This window comes from Nothobranchius furzeri, chromosome 12 (assembly GCF_043380555.1).
Source record: "Nothobranchius furzeri strain GRZ-AD chromosome 12, NfurGRZ-RIMD1, whole genome shotgun sequence".
Classification (NCBI taxonomy): domain Eukaryota; kingdom Metazoa; phylum Chordata; class Actinopteri; order Cyprinodontiformes; family Nothobranchiidae; genus Nothobranchius; species Nothobranchius furzeri.
In genome coordinates this window covers 71,013,873-71,041,047 of record NC_091752.1, presented here as the reverse complement: position 1 = coordinate 71,041,047, position 27,175 = coordinate 71,013,873, and the positions used below count along the sequence as shown (strand labels likewise).

The following is a 27,175-nucleotide window of genomic DNA, read 5'->3' as shown; positions in this document are numbered from 1 at the left end:
CCTAAATTTGGGACAGCGCCCCCTAGATACAATAAAACCTTTGTAACTTCTGCAAAAAAGCTCCAAACTATATCAATCTTGGTGGGAGTCATCACACAACTGCAATCAACACATGTATGTGTTCACTCATTCAAATCACTTTAACTCCGCCCACTTACAGCCTTTTGTCTCTAGATGACCCATGCGACGTTTGATTGATGCCAAATTAACTGAAAACCATCTTTTTTTTTTCCTTTTTTTTTTTACCGTGTCCTGTCTGGCTGTGAAGCAAGCAGAATTGATGTCTGAATGCTGGTGACAAGCCTTACATATTTACTCTCAGGTGGAGCATGAAAGCGTCTGCTTTTAATGTCACGCCTGATACTTAAAACTTTATTGTTATTGTTGTTGAATGCATTGTAATTCCGACCAGACACGGAGACAGAGGTGAAAGAGAAAGGAAAAGAAAAGGTGGGGAGAGGGGGGTTCCACAAAAATAAACAATAATGAACAAGAGTCTGCTTCTAGACCTGCAGAAAAAGACAAAAAAAAAACAAAAGGACAAAAAAAGGACACAACAACAATACAACAAGATCTAGCTATCACTGCGTCAACTTGATGAAGAAAATATATAATCAACATTGCTTAACTGAAGAATCACGATAATAAATCACAACGCATTAAGTGCCCACCATAGTCTTAAGACCTGTGTTTAACGTGCCCAAGCCCATACTTTTGAGAGCACCATGTGAGCACCTGTGTGTGTACACGCGCTTGTTTATGTAAGGTTTATCTATAGGAGTGTCCAATAGAGAGTGTGAGGGACCACAGATCCGCCCCCCAAAGATGCACAGGAGACGGGGGGAGCTCCAATTCCCAGAGATCCAGGCGCTGCCCCAGAACACAGGAACCCCAAGGAGACTGCAACCAGGAAGGCCCCCCCGCCCCGCCCCCCCCCCCCCCCCCCCCCCCGAGAGGCACAGAGGATCGCCCCGGGGGGCCACAACCAGCAGCCGGCAGAGTCCCGGGAGATATCAGCGGCAAGCCCACAGGCCCGCCCGCAGCCTCCCACCCCCTAGCCGGCCGATCCCGGGACCCAGCGACCCGGGACCCAGGGGCGACCACCCCCGCCGGGGACCCAGCAGAGCCCAGGGACCCAGACCCCACCAGGCAGCCACCGGGATCTATCAGGCAGATGCCAAAAATCTTAAACCCCCAGACCCGGTTGCCACGAACACTCAGGCAGACCAAGGCACAACCCCTCACACCAGGTGTGGCAGGGGGAGGGGGGACAGAGATCTATATTATCAAGAGAAGTTCCAGGAGAGGGGAGGAGTCAAAGGCCCCGCCTGACATATACAATCATACACAAACACAGTCACACGCTCCCTCCCTCATGCTCACACATGCACATACAACCCAAGACTTACAAAAATGCACGCCGGACACCCACTCATGCTCCCCATACACACCCTATTCACTCTGGTCCTGGTACTGCTGCACACTGGGTACAACCATCACCGGTAACCAGAGTTTGACCCTTTCTGCTGGGGTGCTGATGAGCAGGCTCCCCCGCCCAACGCTGAGCACAGCAACCCACCACCCCAGACCCCAACCAGACGGCCAGATCTCCCTCCTAGCCTCCAGCCCCAGGAAGCCTAGCAACAACAGAGGTGGCTAAGACCCCTAGTCTCCCTCAGCCTGGTCCAATATAGTGTTGTGTGATCATGAGGTGTATTCCATGGCTGTGGTGAGTGGGCAGTACGGGCATCATCCGGCCTAAGCCAGCTGATGCCACTGCACCACCCCACTTACACCCTCAGCCATCAGTGTCTAAGTGCAGTTTAAAATTGGAAGTGGGCACCGGCACTAGGGAGGAGGCTGAAATATCCCCCTGCCAATTGCCGTTGAATGTGCTCACTCCCAAGGCCCTAAGTGTGTGTTTGTGTGGAATGTCGTCAGTGGAAGTGTATAAGGTGCTGTAAAGGTGAACTATTTCTTTATGTTTAACAACGGCAAAGGTATACGGGCTTTTATTTTGATAGCGTCATAGCAACCGTAGCCAAGTAGGGAGGCGCAACGGGCGCAACACAGAAGAAGCAAACGGAAATCTATTAGAAGTGAAGACGGAGCAAAGGATAGGCTATTAGCAGTTCACGGAGAAGAAGACAAAGAAAGTTTGAAGAATACTTCTGTCTAGCTTCAGTTGATAAGGGGAACAAGGTTTGTAATTATAATTCAGAATGTTGTTATGAAAACGGAACGTGTCTATATGATTGTATTAATTGTGAAAACGACTACCAATGTAATCAGTTATGCATTATGGTTTATTTTATGATTTATTTATTTTTTGTTTATGCCTAGCTCTTACGTTGGTTGGTTGATGATACGGACGGCTCAATAAATCATCATTCACCATCAGTTCCGGCCTTCTCGATATTGACTGAATGCTACAGTAAGAGCTTGACCGCCCCCTCTTGCCGCACGGTGTGGTTTCACGGTTCAACGGCAGTACCCGCAACGTCCAGCAGAGGGCAGAAGTTGGTCAGGAATTGAAACGGATCAAGGCAAAGTAAAATGGAAGACTTACAGGCTGCAACAGTAAGTCAAACGGTCCTAACTGAACAGATGACAACTCTGCAAAAGGAAAAAAGAATGCTTGTCCTTTATGAGCAATGGAAAGCACAGGCACGTGAAACAAGAGAAAAATTAAAGGAAGATATAACAGTGAAGGAGATGTCAGAACTTGCTGACATAATAGAAGAAAGGAGAGATGATCTATTAAAGTTATATTCAGAAAATAGAACCCAAATGGCACCATCATCTGACGTAAGGAGAAAGATCGATGCATGTGAAGCAGTAACTAAGGAGATCATAGGGATAATTCTGGAAAGAATAAGTGGTGTTGATGGAGATTTTGATGCAGATCGTGAAAAAGCTCGTTTACGTGAACTTTTAGAGCATGAATACGCCATTTCCATATATGGATCAACTGCAGCATCAAATCGCAGCCAGCGATCCTCAGCTTCCCATCTTACAGCAAAACGAGCTGAAGCAGCAGCAGAACTAGCAGCAAAGGAGGTTGAGTATGAGGTCGCGCTGGAGGAACAAAGACAACAAGAAAAAATAAGGGCTCTAGAGGAAGAGCATAAAAAACAGGTGGCAGTTCAAAATGCAGAGTTAGAACGCCTGAGAGCACAAAGGGATGTGAAAGCAGCTCGAGCCAGATTTGAAGCATATGACAGGCATTTACTACAAGTGGGTGATGTACAGTCAATTACAGATGAAAAGGTGAGCCCAAACATCACACCTAAACAGCCGTTACCAGCAGTCTCCTTTGGTTCTGTGCAGACAGCCCCCCCTACTGTTACTGAGTTGGCACCAGCAGTGCAGGAAGCTCCCTCCAGTGTTACCCAGCTAGCACAGGCAGTTCAAGACAGCATAAGATTAAACAAACTTCCTACGCCAGAACCAACAGTTTTTAGTGGCGACCCAATGCATTTCATTGAATGGAAATCCACATTTACATCACTGATTGATCAAAGGGGCATCTCAGCAGCAGATAAACTGTACTATTTGAAGAGATATGTAACAGGGTCAGCTCGCAAATGCATTGAAGGGACTTTCTTTAGGAGTGATGAAGCCGCATATAAGGACGCTTGGGACAAGTTAAACCAAAGATACGGCCAGCCCTTTATTATACAGAAATCATTCCGAGAGAAGCTATCAAAATGGCCAAAGGTGCAGTCCAGAGATGCTGATGGATTAAGAACTTTTGCGGACTTCCTAAATGCATGCATGCTCGCTATGCCTCATGTAAAGGGTTTGCAAATACTTAACGACTGCGAGGAAAATCAAAAATTACGCACAAACTACCAGACTGGATAAATGCAAGATGGAACCGACAGGTAACAAAGACTTTAATGGAAGGTGGTGAGTTTCCAAGTTTTAGTGAGTTTGCATCCTTTCTCTCTGTTGAAGCTGAAGTTGCATGTAACCCATTCACCTCCATTCATGCCCTTCGTTACTCTGAAACTAACAGCGACAAAGGAAACACAAAAGAACGAAAAGGGAACAAAGCAAGTGTTTTTAAGACAAATTCAACGGAACAAAGTAACACACAGTCAATAATAATAACATCAAAGGATTTTTCATGTGTTCTGTGTCAGATTGCACATCCACTCCACAAGTGTCCAGACTTCTTAAAACTGTCTCTAGAAAACAGAAGAAAGTTTGTGAAGGAGAAGAAACTTTGTTATGGTTGTCTAAAACAAGGTCACAATGCCAAAGACTGCAAACGCCGCTTCAGTTGTGATACCTGCTCAAAGAGGCATCCTACCTGTCTTCATGACGACAATTATTGGAACAGCCTACAAAAAGAGACACAAGTGAGTGTAAATAATGGAACTCAAGTTAACTCACCTGCAGCAGCGACGGCTATGTCACTCAATGTTGCCAGACCTGAACACACAATCAGCACATCAATGATAGTTCCAGTGTGGCTGTCAACTGCCAACAACCCACTCAAAGAAAAACTGGTTTATGCGCTATTAGACACGCAGAGTGATGCTGTCTTCATTGATCAGGATGTAACACATGAGCTGCAGGCAGATGTTTGCCCAGTAAAGCTAAAACTGACTACCATGATGGGAAAAAATGCAGTTGTAAGCAGTGAAAGGGTGTCTGATCTCTTGGTGAGAGGCTATAACTCAGCCACAGTCATAAAGCTTCCTACGGCATATTCAAAGGACTGCATCCCTGCTAACAGAGAACACATACCCACATGTGAAACAGCCAAACAGTGGAGTCACTTGCTGCCCATTGCAGATGAAATCCCTCCACTTCTCAGTTGTGAGATAAGTCTCCTCATAGGTTATACTTGTCCTAGAGCTCTAGCACCTAAACAAGTAATCTTAGGAAAAGATAATGAACCTTATGCTCTTCGGACTGATTTGGGATGGAGCATTGTTGGCAACTCAGACCCCGAAGAGAAAACAGACATGACAACCAGGCTTTGTCACAGATGCACCATTAAAGAGGTTCCTCCTTCCACTCCAGCAGACGCAATACGTGTATTGGAAAGAGACTTTAAAGACGCTGAAAGAAATGAAAAGACTGTGTCACAAGAGGATCTATTATTCCTCCAAAAACTTGAGGAAGGCATAGTACAAACGAAAAAGGGAAATTATGAAATGCCATTGCCGTTCAGGAAAAGACCACAAATGCCAACTACCAGACAACTTGCTGAAAGCAGACTAAGTCAACTGAAACGCAAACTCATGAAGGATCAAAAATACAAGGAGGATTACATGAAATTCATGAATGAAATGATCAAAAGAGGTGATGCAGAAGAAACTGACGATATTGGACCACCTGGTGAGACATGGTATATACCTCACCACGGTGTTTATCATCCAAAGAAACCTGACAGGTTGCGCATAGTTTTTGACTGTTCAGCTAAACACAATGGTACCTGCCTTAATGATCATTTACTAAATGGCCCTGACATGATCAACAGTCTAACTGGTGTTTTGGTGCGCTTCAGACAGCATAAAGTCGCTCTAATGTGCGACATTGAAAAAATGTTCCACCAGTTTCAGGTTAAGGAAGATGATCGCAACTATTTGCGCTTCTTATGGTGGAAAGATGGTGACGTTAACAGCCAGCCACAAGCATACAGGATGACAGTCCACCTTTTTGGCGCTGCTTCATCCCCAGGGTGTGCGAACTATGGACTCAAACATCTGGCTAAGGAAAACAGATCTGCATATCCTGTAGGCTCACAGTTCATAACCAGGGACTTCTATGTAGATGACGGAGTCACCAGCGTACAAAAAACTGAGGATGCTATTCAACTAGTAAAGGAAGCACGTGAGCTGTGTGCAAAGGGTGGATTAAGGCTGCATAAGTTTGTATCCAACAACACTGATGTTTTAAACAGCATCCCAACATCAGAGCTGGCAACAGATACAAAAACAAAGGACTTGACATTCAAAGAGGCACAAACAGAAAGAGCCCTTGGCATTTATTGGAATGTAGAGAAAGACTGCTTTACGTTCAACATCATGCTGAAGGACCAACCCCCAACCAGGCGGGGCATCCTATCAGCAGTTGCAGCAATATATGATCCCCTCGGATTTTTAGCTCCTTATGTGCTCAACGGCAAGGGAATTCTCCAAGAAATGTGCCGTCAAGGAACAGACTGGGACGACCCAATACCAGACCACCTCAGGCCACGGTGGGAGTGCTGGAAAGGAGACCTGCAAAATTTAAAGAACGTCCAGATAAACAGATGTTATGCTCCTGCAGAATTTGGAGAAGTGATCAAAGGAGAATTACATCACTTTTCAGATGCAAGCACCGCAGGATACGGCCAATGTACCTATCTTAGACTCACAAACAAAAACAAAGAAGTTCATTGTGCCTTTGTCATGGGCAAAGCACGTGTCTCACCCACAAAGGTCACCACTATACCCAGGTTGGAACTCACCGCAGCCACAGTATCAGTCACAGTGAGCAAAATGCTAAAGGAGGAGCTGCTCTACGATGATGTAGAAGAGTTCTTTTGGACAGATTCAAAGGTCACTTTAGGATACATAAATAATGAGGCAAGGCGCTTCCACACGTTTGTTGCGAATAGAGTGCAGAAAATACGGAGCCACACTTCACCGCAACAATGGTTTCATGTACCTACTGATGAAAATCCCGCCGACATGGCTTCCAGGGGCACTTCTGTAAAGGAACTGCTTTCATCCAACTGGCTCACCGGCCCTCAGTTTCTGTGGAAAGGAGAAATACAGCTTCCAACAAGAAAGACTATCGAGCTCCCAGTAGGAGACCCAGAGGTGAGAAAGGTGCAGACCCTAAACACTCAAGCTGTAAAACATGCAAGTCTCAGTGACCACCTCACAAAGTTCTCCTCCTGGTCCCGTGCAGTTAGTGCTGTAGCACGTCTCAGACGATATCTGCTCAAAGACAAATCAAAGACACTCACCACTGTAGCTGAAAGAAAAATAGCTGAAACTGTGATCATCAAAGATTTGCAAGGACAAGTGTATCAAAATGAAATAGACACACTCAAAAAAGGCAAACAACTCCCAAAGAACAGCAAAATAAGCAACTTGGATGTTTTCATAAACAAAGACGGTGTGCTCAAGGTTGGTGGAAGGCTTCAGCTTTCATCTCTGCCCAATTCAATCAAACAACCAACACTCATTCCCGGAGAACATCACATTGCAAAACTGATAATCGCACAGTCTCATGAAAGAGTTAATCATCAAGGAAAAGGCTTCACCATGAATGAGATACGATCCAGTGGCTATTGGATCCCAAAATTGAGCCAAAGGGTTTCCTCCTACATTCGGCAGTGTGTGTTCTGTCGTAAACAAAGAAGGCCTGTGGAAGGACAAAAAATGAGGGATTTACCCACAGAGAGGACTGAACAATCTCCACCCTTCACCTACTGTGGTATGGATGTTTTTGGACCATTTCTGACCAAACAAGCACGTAAAAAACAGAAAAGGTATGGACTCCTTTTCACATGCTTCTATTCACGTGCAGTGCATGTTGAAATGTTAGAGGACTTATCTACGGACACCTTTATAAATGGACTCAGATGCTTCATCGCTCTAAGAGGCTCTGTCAGACAAATAAAATGTGATCAGGGTACTAATTTCATAGGTGCCAAAAACGAACTCAATGCAGCACAAAGTGAAATGGACACTGGCAAGCTATCAGCCTTCCTTGCAGAAAAACAATGTGATTTTGTTCTAAACACACCTCACGCAAGTCACGCAGGTGGAGTATGGGAACGACAAATACGGACTGTGAAAAATGTTCTCAACGCAACATTGGCTCTCACTCCAGGTCGGCTTACTGACTCTTTACTCAGGACTTTTCTCTATGAAGCAGCTGCAATAGTAAACAGCCGCCCTTTAACTACGGACAATCTTAATGATCCAAACAGTCTGGAGCCACTAACTCCAAACCATCTCATCACAATGAAAACTTCAAGTGCTCTGCCTCCACCAGGAACATTCATAAAAGAGGACATGTATGCACGAAAGCGGTGGCGCCAAGTTCAGTACCTTCTTGAGCAGTTCTGGAGCAGATGGAGAAAAGAGTACCTTCAGAACCTTATAGTGAGACAAAAATGGCACACACCTAAAAGAAACATGCAAATTGGAGACATAGTGATGGACAAAGATGACATGCTACCACGCTCTCAATGGAAACTTGGTCGAATCGTGGACACTGTGCAGGACACTGATGGACTTGTCAGAAAGGTCAAAATAGCCTCTGCAGACAAAAATCTAAACAACAAGGGCCAACGTGTCAGCAAAATGTCTGTGGTAGAACGCCCTGTTCATAAGTTGGTCTTGTTGTTAGAAGACTGTAATGTTTGAATCTACAATGCTTTAAAGTGTTGGAAAATGTTTTATTTATTCATTTTTTGTTTTTGAATTTTATACAAAGTATCTGTTAAGCTACTGTTATTGTTATGGAAAAATTATTTGTGTTTATATGTTCAATAGTAAATAATTTGGTGGGAGTGTAAAGGTGAACTATTTCTTTATGTTTAACAACGGCAAAGGTATACGGGCTTTTATTTTGATAGCGTCATAGCAACCGTAGCCAAGTAGGGAGGCGCAACGGGCGCAACACAGAAGAAGCAAACGGAAATCTATTAGAAGTGAAGACGGAGCAAAGGATAGGCTATTAGCAGTTCACGGAGAAGAAGACAAAGAAAGTTTGAAGAATACTTCTGTCTAGCTTCAGTTGATAAGGGGAACAAGCTCTTACGTTGGTTGGTTGATGATACGGACGGCTCAATAAATCATCATTCACCATCAGTTCCGGCCTTCTCGATATTGACTGAATGCTACAGGTGCAAATAAAATTGGGGGGCAGGTTGCCACAGGAATGCGGAAATGGGGTCCATACCCGCACTCCCTGACTTGCCCACCCCCCAAGGTCCTATGTGCATGTTTGTGTGATGATGTGAGGGAGCAGGAGGAGAGAAATATGCGGGGATGGGGAGGAATGGCTGGTTAGGCTTAGCCCTCCAGGGAGCCAGCTCCCCTACTGGCCCCAATAGGCACCTCTGTTGTCAAACTGCCACCCAGGGCATGGAGACCCCAGCCCATCCTGCCAGGGCCCAAAGCAGCAGCATTAAAAAAAAAAAAACAAAAAAAAAAAACAACTGAAAACCATCTTTGATGGGCAAAGATGACCTCTATGGGATTTAGTTGTAAATGGTCACAGCGCCCCCTAGATAGGTTCAAACTTTATTAACTTCTAAAGACAAGGTCAGAATAGCAATATACTTGGCTTGTGACATCACGTGACTGCACCTAACACATTGATGTGGTTGTTGGTTATTCCTGTAGCTCCGCCTCTTGCAGCTCAATGGCTCTAGATAACACACACAACGTCCGTTTGATGCCAAAGTAACAGAAAACCATCTTTGTCAACCAAAGGTGACCTCAATGAGATTTTTCTGTGGTTGATCACAGCGCCCCCTAGATTAATGTAACCTTCAATACCTTAAAAAACGTGGTCAGAATAGCATTAAAGTTTGTCTGTGTCATCACACCACCAGTGTGGTAAAGATAGAGTATCCCCTAGTGGTGAGATGTGTAATTTAATGGTGGGCTCAGAGGAGATGCTGAGTCAGAGTGAGGTGCGGACGAGGAGGTCGTTCGCGGTTTCTGGTGTCGGGGTGGTTTGGCGTTTCTGTTCTGCCAGACGTGCCCTGGTGCCCCCGGCTGCCGAACAGGACGGAGCAGCGCGGAGCTGGGTTTGGAGAGCGTCGGGGATGGAGCGAAGGGGGTGCGGACGGAGGGCGAGCAGCTTCTCTGCGAGGGCCGAACGACGCTGCTTTAGTTGCCCTCTACTGGCTGGTAGATGTAAACATGAACCCAGTGTCGTGCCCGTCAAAATAAAATCTCATATTTAACACAAATTTAAATTTTGCACATCAGACAAAATTGAATTACGTGTCAGATGAGGGTAGGATTTCATAAGCTTCACCTTCCTCCTCCTCCTTTTCACACTGACCAGGACGGTTCTCCTGTGTCAGCGCTGTTTTAGTCTCATGTCTACGATGACTGTTTGTTTCTTGCTGCATGTTCTAAAACTGTTCGAAATAAAGATTTCATTCATTCATTCCTAACATAACTTCTAAAGGACATACTGCACCTTCATCCTGCACACCTCTCAGCGTCGCGGAGCTATAATAAAACACGTGTGTAGACCTTCCTGCTTTAAGAGCCCTCACCCTGTAATCCACGTGTCCTCGGAAGTGATTCAGCATTAAATGCTAACTAGTTAAAACCATAAATGAACTGCCTAGCAGGTTGAACCAGAACGCCTTCACCGTGACCGAGGAGGCATTTAAACACCTGTCATGTTAGTCTGTAGCATGTTAGCTCACATGAACCGTGTGGCTGCAGGAGAACGGGACTGTTTTTTGTACCTGGTTGCTCATTGCGTTTATAAGATCTGGGACCTCCGCCAGAACCCCCCCCCCCCCCCCCCCCCCGCCCCGGGGCCTCAGCAGTCTTGGGTCCGGGCGTGAGAACCCAGCCTGTAAACTGACACCTGTCCACCTCCCGTTTGTTTTTAGGTTTTACTTCACCCCACTCGGGACGTGAGGGACAGACACAAGCAGCAGAGGAAACGTAGGCGTCCCAGCGAGCCCACATGTCCATCTTCGAGGTTTCTGTGCAGCAGCTGAATGATCTGCTGGCGGACGAGCAGGGTGTCTACAAGTGGCCCACCAAACACTTCCATGAGGTTTACCAGAGGATCTATGTCGGGAATGCGTGAGTCAAGTGTGTGTGTGTGTGTGTGTGTGTGTGTGTGTGTGTGTGTGTGTGTGTGTGTGTGTGTGAGAAATATTTGCTAGCAGTCCCAGAGATCAAAGGGTTTCCTGCAGTTCTTCAGCAGGTGTGCTCACACTGCAGCAGGTATTTTTGGCCCACTCCTCCACTCAGACAGCCTGAAACCCAGCAGATCTAGAGGAGATCTATGAGCAACACAGAGTTTCAGCTCCCTCCTGAGATGTTCTGTTGGATTTAGGTCTGGGGACTGGCTGGGCCGCTCCAGAGCCTTCAGGTCGTTGCCATGTTGGAAGACCCAGCCACGACCCATCTCCATGCTCTGACAGAGGAACGGGGGTTGTTGCTCATGACCCCGTTCATCCTCTCCTGAGCAGTTGTCCTGTCCCCCAGAGCATGATGTCTCCACTCCCGTACGTCACAGTAGGGATGGTGTTTCTGGGATGCAACTCATCCTTCGGTCTCCTCCGCACACAGTGAGTGGAGCTTAGACCCAAAAGTTCTACTTTGGTCTCATCTGATCACATGACGTTCTCCCATGCCTCCTCTGGATCATCCAGATGGTCGTTGGCAAACTTAGATTAAAACGTGGAATTGAGGCGGGCGTTTGAAAAGCAGTTTAACAGGTCTTTGAGAGCCAGAGTTCTTACAGATTACTTCTGTTCCTTACTGTAATCTGAGTAAATACATTAGTTAGGAGGCCTGTGTGTGTGTGTGTGTGTGTTGTTTAAAAAATCTACACAGCCTTATATACTTGTACTTGTACTTGAGAAGGTTGTTGAAACCCAACTCAGATCCTGGTTTTCTAAGTCAAAGATCTCTGACCCCTTCCAATCTGGCTTTCTGAAGCAGCACTCAACTGAGACTGCTCTAGTAAGGGGGCATAATGACCTCCTGATGGCTGCTGATGCAGGGAAATGCTCTGTCATGGTCCTGCTAGACCTCAGTGCAGCTTTTGACACTGTAGACCACAACGTTCTACTAAACAGGTTAAAGGCCCTGGCTGGGATTTCAGGTTCTGCTCTAGACTGGCTCTCTTCCTATCTCACCAACAGAACATTCACAGTGAAGTCAGAAACCTTCTCTTCAGACACTGTCTCTCTAACATGCGGGGTCCCACAAGGTTCAGTTCTAGGGCCTCTACTATTTGCACTCTATATTCTTCCCCTAGCTGGCATCATTCATTCTTTCCCAGACATCTCCTACCACATCTATGCTGATGATATTCAGCTCTATATGTCCTTTATGCCACACCAGTTGGACAGGCTGGCCACACTTGTACCCTGCCTGACCCAGATCAGTAACTGGCTGTCCAGCAACTTTCTTGTCCTCAATGCTAACAAGACAGAGACCCTGATCGCTGCACCCCCGGAACTTCAGCCAAAAATCGAGCAGGAAATTGCCTCTTTTTGCCCATCAGCCAAGGCCAACATCAGAAACCTAGGAGATATTTTTGATCCAGCTTTAAGTTTAGACTCACACATCAAAACCATCTCCCGCTCTTGTTTCTTTCAACTGAGAAACATTTCAAAAGTCCGTAAACTGGTTTCTACTGCAGATCTGGAAAAAATCATCCATACCTTTGTGTCATCACGCTTAGACTACTGTAACACTCTTTTTACTGGTCTCAGCAAAACCTCCCTCTCACGCCTTCAAGCCATCCAAAATGCAGCAGCCAGACTCCTAACCAAATCCAGCAGACGAGCTCACATCACTCCAGGTTTACAGTCCCTCCACTGGCTCCCGGTAGAATATAGAATACAGTTTAAAGTTTTAGTCCTGACCTATAGAGCTCTTAACAACCAGGCTCCAAGCTACCTATCTGAGCTTTTATCCCCACACACCACCTCTCGGAACCTCAGATCCACATCTGAAAACCTCCTGGCTGTTCCTCGAACCAGACTGAAAACCAAAGGGGACAGGGCCTTTCAGACTTCGGAACAGTCTACCTTCAAATCTCCGTCTCTCTAACACTGTAGAGGTCTTTAAAAATCATCTAAAAACTCACATTTTCATCCAGGCGTTCCCTCCCTAAATGTTTCAGAATGATGGCTTTGTTCAGGTTCACACCTTCACTTTGTTTTTACTCATGATTTTATTTTCTACGTTTATCACTGCTATTGTTTTTCTGATGTTTTTATTGGTTAGAGGTATTTGCCCTGATCTTTATCATGTTGTACAGCGCTGTGTGATTTATATCTGAGAAAGGCGCTCTATAAATAAACTTTTACTTACTTACTTATATTTAGGCAACATCTTATCATCTTCATTGGCTTATCCTGTTTTTCTACCTGTTTGTTAGGAAGAGAAGGAAATGTCAACAACTAAACAAAATCATTTGTTTACTTGTAAACCTCCTCTGGATGTCATCGTGCTCGGCCAGCATCAGCTCACGCCACTTCCTCCTCAAAAGCACCTTCACACATCCCTCTGTCTCTAAACTAACGGAGGCAATTAGCAAACTGAGTTAACTAGTTTAACTAACCAACCACTGGGCTTGTGTTACAACAACCAGTTACAACAGCAGCGTTAGGCTAGTTACTGTAAACGAGTTTAAAACATGAACATCATCCGGAAGGAGAAGCTGGAGCAGGTGGATGGATGATGTCATCACAGCTTAACGTGAACATGGAGAGCACGTATCTAAGGACAGGTGTGACGTGTCACAAGCCTATTTGTCAAAGCACAGATGGGGAGGAGCTAAGCTAATTATTCTAAACTGCTCAGTCTTACAAAAGCCTGTGGGTTACAGGTGGGTTACAGATGGGTTAGAAGTGGGTTACAGGTGGGTTAGAAGTGGGTTACAGGTTCAGTCACATGTCTTTATTCAGTATTTCCAATTTTCAACAACTTTCAAAAACGACAGCGTGTGTTGTAACGAAACATCAAACAGACTAATACTTAATAATGTTTGTCTCTGGAGGCTTTCAAAGCAAACTCAAGTTTATGTTATTACCTCCTGCAAGAAACCAAACCCTTGGTTATAAAGGGCTTATTATCTCTAAAGTTGTTCTAGTTTTTCATTATTTTTGTCTTTTCATCTGAATTTTTATTCGACATAATAATATTAATCATAGATAATATAAATAACATCAGCAATAATAATATAATAACAATAAAATAATATAAACTATTATTAATAATAATACAATAATAAAAATCTAATAATATTAATACTTTTTTATTATTTCTGTCTTTTCATCTGAATTTTTATTCGACATAATAATATTAATCATATATAATATCAATAATAATAATAACAATAATAATAATAATAATAATAATAATAATAATAATAATATTAATATAGTAATAATATCATTAATAATTATAATATTGACATTAATAATTTAATAATATATCAATAATAATAATGATATAATAATAATGATAAAATAAAAATAAACTATTATTAATAATATAAAATAAAAATCTAATAATATTAATACTTTTTCATTATTTCTATTTTTTATCTGAATTTTTATTCGACATATTAATATTAATCATTTATAATATCAACAATAATAATAATAATAATAATAATAATAATAATAATAATACAATTCCAATCATTATAATAATATTTATAATATAATAATAATAACTATACTTTTAGAAATAATATTCTGCTTGTGAAGCACCTCTTGATTTCCATCATGAAAGCAATTATATCAAAAACGTTTTTTTTACAGATGTTTATGGTTTGTGAGCCTCGCAGGTGTGGCGGTTACCAAGAATGACCACAAGATGGCAGAGTGCTTCTCTGGCTGGGAAAAGCCTTCAACTGGGTCACAAGAAGATGAAGAAGTTAAACCTGCATGCGTCCCACCAGTGGGCTTTAGATCCTTTCTCACCATGTGTTGTGGGTCTGGTGTTGCTATGGCGACGGGACTTTTTAACCGGAGGAGTCGGACCGTTCTCATTAACAACAACGATCTGGCCAAGAGACAACAACAGAGACATGAGCAGAGAAAATAAAAGCAAGTCAGCGGGGCTATGAAAGCTAATCTCACGTGTGATGTCGGTGAACTTAAAGGCACGTTCTGATGCTAGAAACGTGTTTCTTTCTGAACGGGGGTAAAGGTTAGTTTAGGTTTTGTGCAAAAACACGTCCAGGACTACGAATGTACATCACATCGAAGCATTGACAGAAAGAGTGGAGGTTTAGGTGTGTAGCGTAGGCAAATCCATGATTTTATCTGTTATGACCAGGAAGATGAAATATTCTATATAAGTATAAAATATTAACCTGCGAGGTCTTTATTGTAATTGTTCAGAAGATCTTCGTGTTACTTCATCAAAGAGTCAAGTTTATAAAAGTAAGAATTGAGTTTATAAACCATTTAAAACATGACTAACTAACTAAGCACGTGCTGTGAGTGGGTGGAACCAAACGTGAGGAAGGCACCTGTGTGTGAATGACGTCAGGCAGAGCTTCCTCATCAAAGTAAGCCGAGTTCTGGTGAAAAGAGTTTGGTTTGCTCTGAGCTATAAAGTTCTTCTCATCAGAAGAACATCAGACGGGACCTGTCATGTCTACTTCACCCGTTTTGGAGAGACCCTCTTGGTGGATCCGAAAGTCGTGGGGTCGGCCGACCTCTGGCACCGGAGGGCTGTAGAAAGAGTCGGTACCGTGGTCAGTCCAGAGATGTCTCGGGTCACGACAGCTGGATGGAACCGTGCATCTGGCGGACTCTTAAGGAGTCCAACAGCATCAGCTTTGTTCTGCAGGAACTGTTCGCTCATCAGCTTCGAGGTTTTGATGACGTGTCGACATCTTTGATGGTTAAAGAGGTTTTGCTACAGATGTCCGGTCTGAGCGATTCTCTAGAACTGTCGAAACACTCAGGATGATCCAGTTTTAAGGTTTAGATGTTATGATTTGCACAGCCAATCAGAGGCTGCCAAGTTTGAGATGTTACCAAGACAACTCAGAAACACGCCTTCTTGATACAGGAAGTTCTGACTGGTTTAAAACCATCGCCGTGTCTCAATTCAGGGTCTGCATCCTTCGAAGGACCCAGCCCACCCCGCCGACGTGGGCTGGGTGCTCCGTCGGCCGGGTAGACCGGATGTTAACGGCTGTGAATTTGGACAGGCCTAGCCTTCATGAATTCCCGCCACTCCCTTGGCGAACGTTCCGTCGCCTAGCAACCGTGGAACCGCTGAGCAGAAGGGAGAAGGAACTTTAAACGATGGAGCTCGACGTTTTATTTAGATCTTTAATCATTTCCTTGACTGTTGGAGAGCTAATTCAGAGAAAATACTTTCGACAAGCTGAGCCTGAGCAAAGATGTGATCATAGTTTTTAATACTTTCTAAGGGTCTTAATTTGACCAAAACCCATTTATCACCTTTTAAAACGTTTCAAGACCCAGCGGGATACCCTCTAGTAAACAATTCTCATTTGTAAACAAAAATAAAATTCAAGAGTTTAATACAGAACTGATTTTATTTAGATATTTCTTTTATATGTACATGTTTAATCTTTATTAACCATTTTTTCTGTCAAAGTTCTTCCTTCTCTCCTGGGCTCTCTGCTGCTCTGCCTCCCTCTGCAGCCTCATGTCCTCCCAGATCAGCTCCAGAAGCTGGTCATCGCTGGCACCTTCCCCTGGATGCCCATTTTCTCCAGAATAGTCATAACAAACATGTAAGAAAACAACAGGAAGAGAAAAGAGGACAACGGGTTATTCCTTTCATGTTTTCGCAGAAAAAACTAAGCTTAAAATATGAGATGTTATTGTACCTCCATGCCACAGCCGCCGAACACTTTGCTCAAGTGATCATGTGGTCCATCTCCGCCCTAAGCTTAATAAACTCCCTGGTTTTCTCTTGTTCCTAAAATACAAACTTCTATCAAAATCAGGGGGAAACGTAGCGGGAGAAGTACGACACCGAGCGGCCGAACATACGAGCCGAGACCGCAATACAAGCACTTTTACTGTAACATTTCTAACTAAAATAACGTTCATGTATCACAAAAAGTCCTTAACCTAACAGTGTTCAAGTTTATACTGACATTTATATGCGCAATCCTCTCCGACAGCTCCCGCTTCACTGTCCGCCATTGTTTTTAAAAGTTCTGCCGTCCGGCCCGCAAGGCATCTTGGGAAATGTGAACCACTGAAGGACACACCGGACCCATCCTTCATGCAGGCGAAAAGAAGGCCGCATTTGAAGGAGTCTTCGAATTGGGACAGGCCGAGTCGCGGCGCTGTGACGTAACCGGCCGACGGAGGATGCAGACCCTGAATTGAGACACAGCCGGTGTGTGTGTGTGTGTGTGTGTGTGTGTGTGTGTGTGTGTCAGGGTTTAACTTCGCCGTAGGTGTTATTGTGCGAGTGCAGGTGTGAGGACCTCGTCGTATAAACATGCTGAACACATGGCGGGTTCTAGTAGACATAAACATAACATAACATCCATTCAGTGAGCACAGATTAATGAAGCATTTCATTAAACTATTAATTATTATAAGTAGTAATAAACAAATGTTTATTTAGTGATTATCTAGATGATGAGTCATGGAAGAAGTTCATGTTGATTTAGGAAATCTTTCTTGATTTTAGCCACTGATTGGAGCTGGAGTTGTTCCCTCGGTGGCGGCAGACAGATGGGACCTTGGGAAAGAAAGTTATTGTTTATCTTTCAGAGCTGCAGAGTCTGTGAGTCCCAGCTGGTACGAAGGCAGGCTCGTTTACAGAGACCACATGCAGCGTTGTCTCCTTTCTGACCGGACGCTGAAAGGTCAGACTGTACCTAAACGGACCATCGCTGGACGCTACACGTGTAATTAAAGGCTTCTGATGAAGAACTGCGTCTGACTGACAGCTCGACAACATTTACTCCTTTAGTCAGGCTAAAATGAGCTGGCCGTGCGTGACGCCACCGCTGGCTGGAGTTGGGACGTCTGAATGATGTTCATGAGCATGAGCTTAGCATTATTACCAAAAAGGAAGACGACAGAAAAAATGTGCATGCTTGATAGGAAAGCCGTCGTGACGCATTTCTCTTTTTTCTCTAATGAACAGGTTTTTAGCGACAAACGTGAGGCGCCTGAAGCGCCTGGGCATCACCCACATCCTGAATGCTGCAGAGGGAAACTCCTACATGCACATCGACACCGGTGCGGACTACTACGGCGGTTCGGGGATCATCTACCACGGCGTGCCAGCCAACGACACTGACCACTTTGACATCAGCGTTTACTTCGAAGAGGCAGCAGACTTTATCGAGGAAGCGCTGGCCTACAAGGATGGAAAAGGTGGGAGGGTCTTTAAATGATGTTTCATGCCTCGGCTCTGCTTGACTCGACATCATTTAATTTAGTTCACAGGTCATGGCTTCAACCTGACTCGGGTGACTTGGCTTGACTCGACTGGAGCAGGTCTGATGCTACAGTTGGGCCAAAAGGGTTGTCCCCCAGACTCTGAGCAGCTGTCTGTGGCCTCAGCTACAAACCACTCCTGTAAACGCTGAAGGTCTTGGCTTGGAGATGTCTTCAAACCACATCATCAGAGCCTGAGGGTCCCAGACATCTTGTCCAGCATGAGTGTCCTACGGGATCTTATCCGTGAAAACCACAAACAGAATGTGAGACGAGCCCACGCCGCTAACATTAGCGTCGGCACGGTCGGGATTTGGTCGGGTGGATGGCGTGAGTTCGGCCTCGGATGGGTGGTGCAGGAATGTGGAAATCCCCGAGCCTGTGGGCGGAGTTTAATACGCGCAGGAAAGTCCGAGGTGTCCGCTGGCTCGTTCTCCTCACAGATCGGAGGCGGTAGGCATAATTTCAGCCGGTCAACCAGTCCGTGGTGTCGCCTCGGTCCCAGTCTGACCGCTGGGGAGAAGGTCTGAAAAAAAGAGTTGTCTTGTCACCGAAAACGCAAATCTGACCTGCGCGTGAAACCAAATTCCGTTCGGTACCGTTTGGGCCCACGCTGACGCTAATGTGTAAGCGCCGATCCTCGAGTTGGTGCAGTCACGGCTCGTTTTGTTGGACAGCGACTTCAGCACCCGATGCTTCAGAAGCAGCTCCACCAGAACAACTCAATGGACACGGTCGTAAACCTTTTCCAGATCCCAGACTGCATGGGAACTGGACAACCAAACTCCCACGACTCCCTCAACAACTGAAGAGGAGGTAGGAACCTCGCTGGAATAAAGCTCCCTGTGAAGGCTGAGCTGTGATCTTCTGACAGGTGGAACGCGGTCTACCACGCCACAGACACTGTCCCGGTCCTCCATGGCTCCAACCATCTAGTTGGTCCAAGAGTTAGTGCTGTCTGCTCTTCAGTGTGTGCTGTAATGCTGAATCTTGATGGTTGGATGGAGTCTTAAACCTCTGTTAGCTCGACGGCAGCTTTCCTGAGATGTACGATTTCCATCAAACTACAACTTTATTTCATCTTCTGCAGGTAAAGTCTACGTCCACTGCAGGGAAGGCTACAGCCGCTCGCCCACCTTGGTGATCGCCTACCTAATGCTCCGCCAGAAGATGGACGTCTACACGGCTTTGGCCACGGTGCGGCAGAAAAGAGAGATTGGACCCAACGACGGCTTTCTTCAGCAGCTCTGTGGGCTAAGTCGGCGTTTGGCTGCTGAGGAGAACAAATAACGGGCCTAAGGAGAGAGCACTCGGCTAGCTTTACAGCTTGAATGGCCCGCGGGTCGGTGGGAGAATGTTCTGAGAACCAGAGAGTAAAAAGAAAGTAGGGGAGGATAACAGCACCAGCGTTCACCAGGATGTCCACCAGAGACCAGACGCCGTACAGAGGCGCACAACGACGTTCTTCCAGATTGTTCGTTTTTTATGGGGGTTGGGTAGAAATTTGTGCTAAACGTTTGGTTATAAATGCACCGCAGTAGGCTCGCCTTAAAGAAAAGCAACAACATATAAAGATCTGAAGAATACAGTAATCCCTCGTTTATCGCGGTAGATGCGTTCCAGACCTGGCCGCGATAGGTGAAAATCCGCGAAGTAGGGACTCCCAGCATGCCCCTTGCGGGGATTCCCTCCACGTCGCACCTACGTCACAAACCGCGACTATAAACGGAAGTCGCCTTTCCAACTCACCACTCAGTCATCGTTTCTTCAGATTCATGATCAGAGTTTCCAACCTACCGATCAATCCAACGAACTATCAGCTCATAGTAAGTTATCTTACTTACTTCTGGAAAGCCCGGCATTTCCGTGTCACTTCGTTGACGCTCGAACGCTCGAGGGTTTCCTAGATCAGCCGGCGTTTCACCGACGCTATCACTTCCGCGTCTGTGAAACCACGCTCCCTACTGAATTATCGTATGATCACATTCTCTTTTTGTGGGTAAAACTGAAGAAAAAAATTTTTTTACTTGTTTTTTTTTAGTTTTATTACAAAAAGTGCATTTTTTGATGAAATTGATGAAAAAAAACAAGAATTTCTTGATATTTCGCATAGAAAAATACCGCGAATCAGTGAAAAATACCGCAAATCTGCGAATTCCCCCTGAAAAATGCTCCAAAGAAAAAATCTGCGAAGCAGCGAATCCGCGATGAATGAACCGCGAAGTAGCGAGAGATTACTGTAAATCTCTGTTTTTAATATGTGGCGAAGCATAGAAACACTGAAGCTGTGATGATGTCATGAAAAGGGTTAAAGACTAAAAGGATTCGATGACCTGGGATGGATTTTAAGACCATAGAGTTGACACGTCGAAGGAGGAGGATGTGAGCTGGCACCGACAGACAGGTGATGTCCACATCCAGGTCACAACTCAACTTTGTGCCCGCGTTGCTTCTGACTTGGTTTTAGTTCATTTTTACTAAATAATTGAAGTCATTACAGTTTTGCCACCGATTCATCGTCATAAAATGTGTATCGGACCGTCCGCTGGGAATAAAACTGAGAGTCGGCGTTCACCCGGAGTAGCGCTGGAGAAGGACCGGACCCGGCGGACGTAGATTCACCGGACCTTCTGTGTGCCAACGCTAACGTGACGGACGGTTGGGTTCACGCTCATTTTGATGTTGTGATATGAAATCTCTGACTGAATCCAGGACCGTCCCAGTCCACCGCTCCCTCTGCTGGGGCTGAGGTCACGACCCGCTTTAGCTGCAGCCTTTCTAGAAACCCCGTAAATGTTAGTAAACGAGAACGCGTCGTCCAACACGTTACCTGGTGAAATAACGGTAGAAGACATCAACATCACCTTTCTCACTTCTCAGGTTAAAGAGCGCCAATGTCTTCCTGCATGTGTGTCTGGTTCTCTGGGAATCCACAGCAAGCACATGGCTTCTTCTACTACAGGAAGTCTCACAGTCACATCGGGGGGGGGGGGGGGGGGGGGGGGGCTGTTTTCAAAACCAGTTAACAAAAACCAGACTAAGCAGAATCTTCAACATCCCAGCATGTCTGCCATCGTTGTGTTTCTGTGCGACACAGATCGCCCCCCCAGCTATGGTGAGCCCACCCACTCGTGCTCTTGTAATGGAAAAGCAACCCAAACCAATCAGAGCTGAGCTGAGCTGAGTGGTGTAAATGCAGCGTTATGTAACACACCTGCTGCACGGGGCAGCCGTGTGCTCTTCCAGCCGAGCAGGAATGAAAGTGATGAAGACGTTTAAACGGTTGTTTGTCTCTGAGAACAGACGGCACCGAATAAAAACTCAGGTCCTGAGTCAGATGCCGACGGTTCTTCGTCAAAAATCACGTCTCAGGCTGTTGCTTCATTTCATACCAGTCTATTATTTTCAGGAGCTCTGGGAGCCGCTTTCTCCCAACGGAGGGAAAAATCTAACGGGTGACACACAGACACACACACACACACACACACACACACCGATGGTAACTCACTCTCATCAGGTGTGAAATAACTCCGTCTGTTCTGGAATGCAGCCGTTAGCACGTCGCTCGCTAACAGCTACAGCCAGAGCCGGATTAAATAAACGGACTACACTAGGCAGGCATTATTTTTTGCCCCCCCCCCCCCCCCCCCCCCCCCCATCGATGTTATTTAATGAATTGAAATCTGAAACTTACCAAAGTTACTAATAAAAATTCATTCACATTTTTTGGTTAAAAATTGGTTGTTTGTATGCCAGAATAAGTCATGTGTTGCATGTTCAACATTCTATCAGACAATTTTCTGATATTAATAATTTATACATCATTACACAGCTGTATTAAATGCTAATAAATTATCCTCATCAAGGCGGTACCAGTAAATAACCACTAGGTGTCATTATACTATGTAAACAGAGCAAATATATTCATCTTATTTGCTCTGTTTACATTTAATCAACACATTTAATTAAAAAGGTTTTCTGCTAAATACAATAGCTTACAACATTTATAAATAATAATAATAATAATACATTTTATTTCACGTGCCTTTCAAAGCTCTCAAGGTCACTGTACAGGACAAAATATAACAAGCAAGCAATACAACAACAAGAAATAAATGCTAAAAGTAATTCCCAAAGGTAGAGTCGGAGCAGTGTGATGGATAATAGACTAAAAAGAGTAGATGGATGGAGGACAGTTGCAGTGAGTAAGCCAGGCGGAACGTATGAGTTTTGAGTTGAGACTTGAAGGTTGAGAAGGAGTTTATATTGCGGAGGTCAGGCGGTAGAGCGTTCCAGAGTTTTGGAGCTGAGTGGCTGAAAGCTCTGGCTCCCATAGTACTGAGACGAGTGCGAGGAACAGACAGGGAAGGTGAAGATGATGATCGGAGAGAGCGAGTGGGAGTGACGATGTGGAGGAGATTAGAAAGATATGGGGGAGCGAAATTATGGATGGCTTTAAAGGCATGAAGAAGTATCTTGTAGTCAATTCTGTATTTGACAGGGAGCCAGTGAAGTTGCTGCAAGACAGGGGTAATGTGATCAAAAGTGGAGGTCTTGGTGATTATCCGGGCAGCTGAATTTTGGACTAACTGTAACTTGTTGAGTGATTTTAAAGGGAGACCAGAGAGGAGGGCATTACAGTAATCGATGCGACTGGTGACCAGGCTGTGGACCAAAACAGCAGTGGAGTGCTGACTGAGGGAGGGGCGGAGCCGATTGATATTGCGAAGATGAAAATAAGCAGTTTTTATTGTGTTGTTAATATGAGGAATGAAAGATAAGGTGTTGTCTAGGAGCTCTTAGCTTTGGCGGTGGGGAGAAGTGTGGTGTTGTCGAAGCTGAGTGAGAATGAACTGGTCTTGGATAGAGATGACTTGGTGCCAGTGAGGAGGATCTCAGTCTTATTACTGTTGAGCTGTATAAAGTTAGAAGAAAACCAGGATTTGACTTCGGTGAGGCAACTGACAAGGGAGGATGAAGGGAGCGGGGGTTTTTGTTGGGTAGAGAAGTAGAGCTGGGTGTCATCGGCGTAGCAGTGAAAATGAATATTAAATTTCCTGAAGATAATGCCAAGTGGGAGTAAGTAGATTATGAAAAGAAGGGGACCTAAGACTGAGCCCTGAGGAACTCCAGAGGTAACTGGCTTGGGGTTAGAGTGGAAGGTGCGCAGTTGGATAAATTAAATGTTGACAAATTAATCACATGAAGGTGGAAAGACATTCAAGAATAAATAGATTCATTTGAATGGACTGAAGCATGTTTTAAAGGCGCAAAAACAAACTATAAACACGCAGCTTAAATGATTACAGTATAAATTTAATACAATCTATAATCTTAAAAGAAAGTGTTTTCATAAAATGAAAACGTTATCTTAAGTTTTGATCTTGCTTTATTCTCATTCAGGCTGTTGTTGCCTCTGCTGAATCAGAAATTCTGTGTCTATTTTCTGAGTGTGAACTTATTGTTATTTTTGTTATTTGAACAAATATTTAAAAATAATGAATAAAACCAGCAACACTTACCAAGGAAACCATTTAGCATGCTCCACTCCGGGATAATCTTCAGGCTTACAGCATCACAGGCCTCAGTCGCAGCAGAAACACGTCTGAAGAAATGTTCCTTGGTTAAGCTTCGGTTTGTGTCTCCACATTTCCTCTGTGATGCAGAAGAATATCCAATATTTTGAGAGGATGGTTTAGTGCAAAGTACTCACGCACCATGTCATCAGTTTGGTACCACTGCAGGATCAGATGTAGCTTGTTAACACCCTTCTGGGTCTAGAGGCTCCTGCTGTAAGACTAGATTGGGCTCACTTCTGGCTGGCTGCTGTTCTTCCAGTTCATCCTTCTGTGAGGACGTTGATGTTGACGGCGTTGATGTTGACGGCGTTGGCGCTACAGCGTCTTCCGCCGCATCTTCCGCCGCATCTTCGGGTCGTGTCTCCTCCCAGAGCCGGATTAACGCAAAGGCAAAGTAGGCACGTGCCTGGGGCCTGATTGGCTGGATGGGGCCCAGACAGAGGAACAAAATTAAAAATAAATAAATTAAAAATTAAATGTACAAACGTCCTATGATAGAATTAGTAGATATTACTCCTATCTACAATTTGTTTCAAAATTAATTAATTAAATAAAAATAGTGATGTTTATCTTAACCATAGACCGTTTCATTGGCTACGTCACATTAAGGCGCCACCCAATGAAGGACGTCAGAGAAGCGGTCAGAGTCAGAGCGGGACACAACAAAGCTAGCAGGTGTTTTTGAGTAGGCTAACTTTCACGATGCTTTCGGGTGCGGCAAAACGTAAAAAAAATAAAATGAAGAGGAACAAAAGAAGAGACGGCGGGGGGGCTTTACAGAAGTTTCTGTCGGGCTGCCGTCCGACAGCTGTGAACCTGCTCGAGTCAGCAGAACCAGAGGCCCGGCCCGAGTCAGAACCACTGAACCTGTTTGCTTATCAACGGATTCAAAGTTCCTCGTTCCGACTCTGAAAGGTGGATTTAGTTATTCCGAAGCCTGGTCCGGTTGTTCCGCCTGAACCCGACAAGTGTTTAGAGAACTAGTTAAATCAAAGTTCAGATTAAGTCTAAAATGTCTGAGATTATGTTAAATCTTTATTAAGTTGAACTGGTGAGTTTTTATTGGTTAGACACCCAGAAGGACTTTAGGACCTCCTCCTCAGACAGGGGCAGTTATTTTTATTTACGCGGTTTCGTTTCAGGTCCAGCCACAAAACATTAACCAGCAGAAAACAGAAAGGTTGTTTTTTAATCCGGGAGGAACGCCGTGGATTTCCGAAGCGGAGACTTAACCAGAGGAAACTTCCATTCAGACATCTTGAGTTATTACTGATGATCTTTTACTCCAGTTGCAATAACATTCGGCCACTTAACTTGATCTGCTTCTCTGGATTGGGAAAGAAAAATCAAGATCTCTGGTTCTAGCAGCTTAAACGACCGGGCCGGGCTCACGACACAGCCACTGCAGGTCGTGCGCTACTTCCTGTATTTATACATCTTTCTGAAAGCTTCGGGAAGCCTCAGGAGACCCTGGAAATGGCCTTCCTCTTGACCCATAACCCATCCTTGGAGAAGTGGAATGAAACGGGTCGATGAGATCAGTCGTGTACCGTACTGTGAACAAGACGGTGTTGGTCCTCACCTCTGATATAAAACCCATCACTGACATTGATTGGATATTGATTGTGAGAGCCGGTCTGTTCAGCGGCCAAAATGCATCTGAGAAACGTTGAGCCTGTTGAGCGCTCTCATTCATCCACTCCAGCCCCTAGGGGGTCGTTTCCTTGTGTTTCGAGCTGAACGTGATCAGAGCAACACCAGTGGGAGTTAGGGTTAGGGTCAGCAGCAGCGGTACCCTCACCGAGCCCGCCTCTGCACAGACAAACAGTCTGGTAACTCACAGGCAGAGCGGCACATGAGGGGCGGGACTAGGCAGCTCAAAAATAACCCACCAGAAAAACGCCGGCTGTACCGCGCGACGATGTCGTTTCTTAGCTGTAATCAAAAATGGCGTCTGGCGACGGCGCAAACATCTTTTTAAGAGAAAGGCTTTAAGAGCCGCGGTGAACACCGCTTCAGTCACCATGTTTGTGACGAGCTCCGCGCTGCTGTGTGTGACGATCGCTGCTCAGCGCTGATTGGCTCGGTTAGAATTCTCAGGGGGCGGGGTCATTTGGATAGAAGGGCTCCCAGCCTGTTCAGGCTAACTATTACCAGTTACTACTGATGAAATCACTTTAAACACAGTAACTCAGTTACCGCCACACTAGCGTACGTTTGGTACTAGCCACCAGTTTCACCCACGCAACACATTGGCTGTGTCTCAATTCAGGGTCTGCATCCTACGTCGGCCGGTTACGTCACAGCGCCGCGACTAGGCCTGTCCCATTTCGAAGACTCCTTCAAATGCGGTCGACGAATGCGGCCTTCTTTTCGCCTGAATGAAGGATGGGTCGGGTGTATCCTTCAATAGGTAGCATTTCCCAAGATGCCTTGCGGGTCGGACGGCAGAACTTTTAAAAACAATGGCGGACAGCGAAGCGGGAGCTGTCGGAGAGGATTGCGCATATAAATGTCAGCATAAACTTGAACACTGTTAGGTTAAGGGCTTTTTGTGATACATGAACGTTATTTTAGTTAGAAATGTTACAGTGAAAGTGCTTGTATTGCGGTCTCGGCTCGTATGTTCGGCCGCTCGGTGTCGTACTTCTCCCGCTACGTTTCCCCCTGATTTTAATAGAAGTTTGTATTTTAGGAACAAGAGAAAACCAGGGAGTTTATTAAGCTTAGGGCGGAGATGGACCACATGATCACCGGAGCAAAGTATTCGGCGGCTGTGGCATGGAGGTACAATAACATCTCATATTTTAAGCTTAGTTTTTTCTGCGAAAACATGAAAGGAATAACCCGTTGTCCTCTTTTCTCTTCCTGTTGTTTTCTTACATGTTTGTTAAGACTATTCTGGAGAAAATGGGCATCCAGGGGAAGGTGACAGCAATGACCAGCTTCTGGAGCTGATCAGGGAGGACATGAGGCTGCAGAGGGAGGCAGAGCAGCAGAGGGCACAGGAGAGAAGGGAGAACTTTGACAGCTTTTTACTTTGCTAGAAAAAAATGGTTAATAAAGATTAAACATGTACATATAAAAGAAATATCTAAATAAAATCAGTTCTGCATTAAACTCTTGAATTTTATTTTTGTTTACAAATGAGAATTGTTTACTAGAGGGTATCCGCTGGGTCTTGAAACGTCTTAAAAGGTGATAAATCGGTTTTGGTCAAAGTAAGACCCTTAGAAAGTATTAAAAACTGTTATCACATCTTTGCTCAGGCTCAGCTAGTCTAAAGTATTTTCTCTGAATTAGCTCTCCAACAGTCAAGGAAATGATTAACCCCCAGAGACCCACGGTTGTAACATTACAACATCAGATTTAAGTCTACAAAAATAAACCTTCCCCATTATTTTCTTTTTAAAACCACATTTACATTGCTAATAGGTCCTATTGTTCA

The 27,175-nt window shown here is 44.9% G+C and overlaps 1 protein-coding gene across 3 annotated transcripts; it reads left to right on the top strand.

Annotated features, from left to right (window-relative positions):
* Positions 1-2,461: 2,461 nt before the first annotated feature.
* On the top strand, positions 2,462-26,850 carry LOC107376202 (dual specificity protein phosphatase 3). Of its 3 annotated transcripts, XR_011515624.1 has the most exons (6): positions 2,462-2,580; positions 10,607-10,805; positions 17,853-18,085; positions 19,239-20,552; positions 26,423-26,514; positions 26,623-26,850. XR_011515624.1 is itself a non-coding variant. In XM_070542098.1 (4 exons), the coding sequence occupies exons 2-4, from the start codon at positions 10,684-10,686 to the stop codon at positions 19,436-19,438; spliced, it is 555 nt and encodes a 184-aa protein (XP_070398199.1). In that variant the 5' UTR covers positions 2,462-2,580; positions 10,607-10,683; the 3' UTR covers positions 19,439-21,167. The 3 variants fall into 3 exon arrangements, 1 of the variants encoding a protein (XP_070398199.1); XR_011515625.1 differs by lacking the exon at positions 26,623-26,850 and having other exon boundaries at positions 26,423-26,519; XM_070542098.1 differs by lacking the exons at positions 26,423-26,514; positions 26,623-26,850 and having other exon boundaries at positions 19,239-21,167.
* The last annotated feature ends 325 nt before the right edge of the window (positions 26,851-27,175 follow it).